This window comes from Gadus chalcogrammus, chromosome 1 (assembly GCF_026213295.1).
Source record: "Gadus chalcogrammus isolate NIFS_2021 chromosome 1, NIFS_Gcha_1.0, whole genome shotgun sequence".
Lineage (NCBI taxonomy): Eukaryota > Metazoa > Chordata > Actinopteri > Gadiformes > Gadidae > Gadus > Gadus chalcogrammus.
In genome coordinates, this window is record NC_079412.1 from 16,589,356 (window position 1) to 16,594,355 (window position 5,000).

General features: G+C 48.7%; 1 protein-coding gene across 1 annotated transcript in view; it reads left to right on the forward strand.

The window, feature by feature from the left end:
* plxnd1 (plexin D1) overlaps window positions 1-5,000 on the forward strand; it is a 47,671-nt gene that overhangs the window by 31,340 nt on the left and 11,331 nt on the right. Inside the window, exon 13 of the mRNA XM_056592870.1 lies at window positions 3,642-3,787. Coding sequence (XP_056448845.1) covers window positions 3,642-3,787 — 146 coding nt within the window. The remainder of the gene's footprint in view (window positions 1-3,641; window positions 3,788-5,000) is intronic.

Sequence of the window (5,000 nt, forward strand, 5' to 3'; positions counted from 1 at the left end):
ACATATACACATAAATCAAGGGAAAACAGTAACACCCTTGCTAGTCATACCCTCACATTCACATTCACTCACTCACACACACACAAACACAGGCGCGCTCACACACACACACACACACACACACACACACACACACACACACACACACACACACACACACACACACACACACACACACACACACACACACACACACGCATGCACATTGCATGCGTGCACCCACTCAGGCACACACAAACACGCTATGAAGTTACAAAATAAGTATTGGGGCTTTTTTTTCCTTCATGGAGGCTGGGGGTGATGCAATGTTTTGGCAGCCATATATTCACAAAGAATCCACAGGGGTCAGGGTAACAGTCTGGTCCAGTCGGAGTTCCCACACAGGCACACACGCACAAACACACACTCTCGCACACACACCCACATACACACTCCCACACACATAAACACATACACAAACATACATACAAACATACAAAGACACACACAGACACACACATACACACACAAACTCACTGAAATCACATCAGTTATTGTTAGTCATAGCGACCGTGTAGGATGGGATATTTTGGTGGGGCTTGTTATTCAGGCTCTCTGGTTTTTTGTTTTACATTGCAGGTTTTGTTCGGCGAGCCTCAACTCAAAATGTCAGTGATAAGCTGATGCTGATGCTTTGCCACGCCCCGTGTTATTGTGCAAAAAGGCCCTTTGTTCCAGTGTGAGATAAGAGACGTGGTGACCTCAAAGACTCTCCTGCTCTGTTTACGGTGTGGTCTGTTGTTTAGGAGACTTAATTGATTGTTTGATTATAGGGCCCAGAAAAACAGGAAGTGCAAAACATTGTTCGCTGCTCTCATGACAAACGGAACATGAGGCCGGCGGGAGAGAGCCGTAGGAGGACAGTGAGGGGAGGAAGGGGGTTTACCAAATGGGAGGCAAAAAAAGAAAGAAACTTAACCGGGGTTTCAGTTCAGTTTGGGACTTCTTCTTCCTCTGTTTGTGCTTGTGTCCACGTTGATTAGTGTGATGGCCAGGAAGTAAAAACCATGACCTCACTTTGATCTAAAAACAGACAGATAGGCAGACAGACAGGCAGACAGACACACATTCACAGATTAATAGATAGATTGTTACATGGACAGAGTTCCAGAGATAGTGTTAAATAATGAGGAGGGTTAGATATAAAGAAAGAGTTGGATCAATGAAAACATATAGGTGGATAGAGAGAGAGAGAGAGAGAGAGAGAGAGAGAGAGAGAGAGAGAGAGAGAGAGAGAGAGAGAGAGAGAGAGAGAGAGAGAGAGAGAGAGAGAGAGAGAGAGACAGAGAGACAGAGAGGGAGTAAGATACAAAGAGAGATAGAGAGAGCACCGTTTCCTGCCCTGTCAGCTTAATCAGTTCGATGAAGCTTTATTTATCTTCATCCTAAAGAAAGTTGTCTCAGCCTCACACCCTGAGATGCCTCTGCATCCCCCCGGGGAAGCGCGGCCTGTAAATCAAGACTCAGAGACGCACAGAAGGTGTAAATGAGCAGCAGCCTCAGCCACTGTTATTGGGAGCACGGGAGTTGATCATTGACACCACAGAGGCAGACAATCGAGGGCACGCACACACACACAGGTGCTGCCGAACCAGGTGATCACACGCGTTCTTACTGCTGAACTTTGCGAAGCTGTGTGTCACTATCTGTTATCTTGCCAAATATCACCTGTGTGTCTGTGTGTGTGAGTGCGTATGTGTGTGTTTCTGCACGTGCAGTATGTGTTTTATGTGTTAGTTAAGCGGCGGGTGTGTCTTCAAGGACAGAACATGTGAATGCATCAGGAGTATAAATAGCTCTGGTATGCACAGTACTTAACCAGGCTAGCTAAGCCTTCATAACCCTGACGCTCAGTAGTACTCAATATTTCTTTTTCCCGCTACCTAATTCTTAAACCGCTACCTAAGGGGAGACCTTGAGGATAAACGCTAAGCCCTCCGTCCGTCTTCAACAGTTTGCCTTCACGTGATATTAAAAGTGACACAGGGGGGAGTGTGTGATACACACACACACTCCCTCATTGTGTGAGACACTTCTCACCCGGGAGTGTGTTTATTTATCTTGGCCGTCGATCTGGCCGCGAATAAAGCACCAGTATCCGTATCAACTAATATCGTCCTCTCTCACGCACCCAGCATGAGACGTGTTTTTTTATTCATAAGATCGTCTGTGTGTGTGTGTGTGTGTGTGTGTGGGTGAGTGTTGGATAGAGAGCCAGTACAGACCGGATCCCAGGCTAAAAGCATGCAGAGGTCACAGTGACTCTATCTCTGCCAAGTGTCGTTCAGAGGGGAACTGCGAGCAGTCCGGAGGTTCCCTGGACCCCTCGCACACACACACACGCACGGACGCACACACACACACACACACACACACACACACACACACACACACACACACACACACACACACACACGCACGGACGCACACACACACACGCACGCACGCACGCACGCACGCACGCACGCACGGACGCACACACACACACACACACACACACACACACACACACACACACACACACACACACACACACACACACACACACACACTCATAGACACACACTCATACACACACACACACATACACACACACACACACACACACACACACACACACACACACACAGGCCTCTATCTCAACCCCAGAGGAGGGGGTGCTTGATGGTAGATTCCCGATAGGCCTGGGAGCCAGAGATTGGTTATCTGTAAAGCAGCGTTTCTTGTTGGTGAATCAGGGGTCGTAATGTTTCCCCCTTTCTTCCTTCTCTCTGCTTTCCATGGAAAAAGAAATGAAGCGAGAGCTCCGATGGAGCATGCAGCTCCCCCTTTTGAACCCTGGGCAACGCGAAAGCGGAGGAATTTCTCAAAGTAGTAACATGCAAACAGATAACGGGAATAGCAGTGTGCATTAATTCCCCTGATTCGAGTGTCGCTCTCTGCCTAGCTTTGTCCCCACTCACAATCCTCTCAACACTCCATTTCCTAAATTGGCCTCCCCCACTCATCCACTCCTATGCATTCCTCTTCACCTCTCTCCTCCACCTTTCACGCACCATCGCCATCTCTCCATCCTACTCTCTCTCTCTCACTCTCTCTCTTTCTCCCCCTCCCTCCCCTCTCTCTTTCCCTCTCTCTCTCCCTCTCTCTATTTCATCACACGTATCATGTGGGCTATGATAAGGAGCTCTTAGGCCCACTCTTCATTTGCATACGCTATACGGGGCTTGAAGAGTCAAGTGACTGACAGGCCAAGACAGTAAACAGTCTACTTTGTGTGTGTGTGTGTGTGTGTGTGTGTGTGTGTGTGTGTGTGTGTGTGTGTGTGTGTGTGTGTGTGTGTGTGTGTGTGTGTGTGTGTGTGTGTGTGTGTGTGTGTGTGTGTGTGTGTGTATATGGCTATGTCACGGCTTTCTTCATTAATACCATGTGAGTCTGCTACTCAAGAATCAATGGAGTGGAATACTTGTGTCTGATCCTATCTGATTTTTCTTTGTCTCTTCTTCCCCTATATCCTCTCTCTCTCTCTCTCTCTCTCTCTCTCTCTCTCTCTCTCTCTCTCTCTCTCTCTCTCTCTCTCTCTCTCTGTCCCTCCCCCACAGATCTCCCCCCTGAGTGGGCCGGTGGAGGGGGGCACCCTGGTGACGGTGCAGGGCAGGAACCTGGGCAAGCGGGCGTCGGTGGTGGATGTGTCCATCGGAGGCGTGGCCTGTTCTCTGCTACCTGACCGCTACTCCGTGTCCGTGGAGTGAGTAGCATTGCTACCGCAGCTAGCACACGACAGAGCCGCCATCCATAGTAGCACCGCGACCATAGCTAGCCCTCGACTGAGCCGCCTTCCAGAATAGCATTGCTACCGCAGCTAGCATACCACAGAGCCGCGTTCAAAAGTAGCATTGCTGCCGCAGCTAGCACACAGCAGAGCCGCATTCCATCAGTGCGTGGCGACTGCGGTGCGTAAAAAAACCTTTTATCACCAAGATTAAAATAAATAAACCCAAAAAGACAATTAAAATCAAGCGATTAATACTTTAATATCCGAAAACACCTATTTATTTATGCAGTAAACAGTAGGAAGGAAATGAAGGTTGGGAGAAATCAATACATTCCTTATTTTATTCAAGGCTTGTTTGCACAACCCCCACATCGCCTTCTGTTAAATGGGCCAATATATTTATCTCATTATCTGTATTTGTTCCAGTTCACGCAATCCTGAGCAGACTGTCGCTGAAGTCGACTAAAGTACAGTTCTCATGAATTTCTGTCGCTAATTTTCACAAATATTATTATGCGGCTCACGCCGTTTTAAACGGTTCCCTTCCCGCTCCTCTGCAACTCGGGGACCCATAACACTGTCACCATGGCGACAGGGGGACCCGGGATTGACACCTGCACACAAAGCACGGTGCGAGCCAGCAATTCTGGAATCGCATCCAAAACTTCCGCTCCCAATTTCAGAACTGTTCGCTGAATGGAACTGTTTATCTGGTCCCGCTCCACTGGAGCTAATCACTGTATTAGAATTTCAGAGCAGCCGGCGGGTGACCTGTCGGTCCTACCTGTCACCATAACTCGCTGACACATTCCCCCCTGAAAACATGAAAAAGAAAAAAAAGCGAATCACGTTGCACTTTTTCTTTTGGCTGATCTCATCCAGATCCCCGTTGCTCGGTGGTTACCTGGGCCGGGTTGTTTTGACAGCAAACCTATATCCTCCTCTCTGAAGGTGGTGCTGACGAATCATAACATGTCAGTGTTTCTGACGGCAGCCAGAGACGAAGACAAATACACAGCCGTGCCGGCACACGTTTGAAAGTGACCTCATGTGCTAGTCAGCTGCGGCAGGTGTCTGCCGGCGGAGCGGAGGGGCCGAGGGATCACAGCTGTGTGCCAGAAGAAAATGTGCACGGCTGGAGGCTCGGTGCCCCAGCAGCAACATGTCAACATATTAATTAATGGCA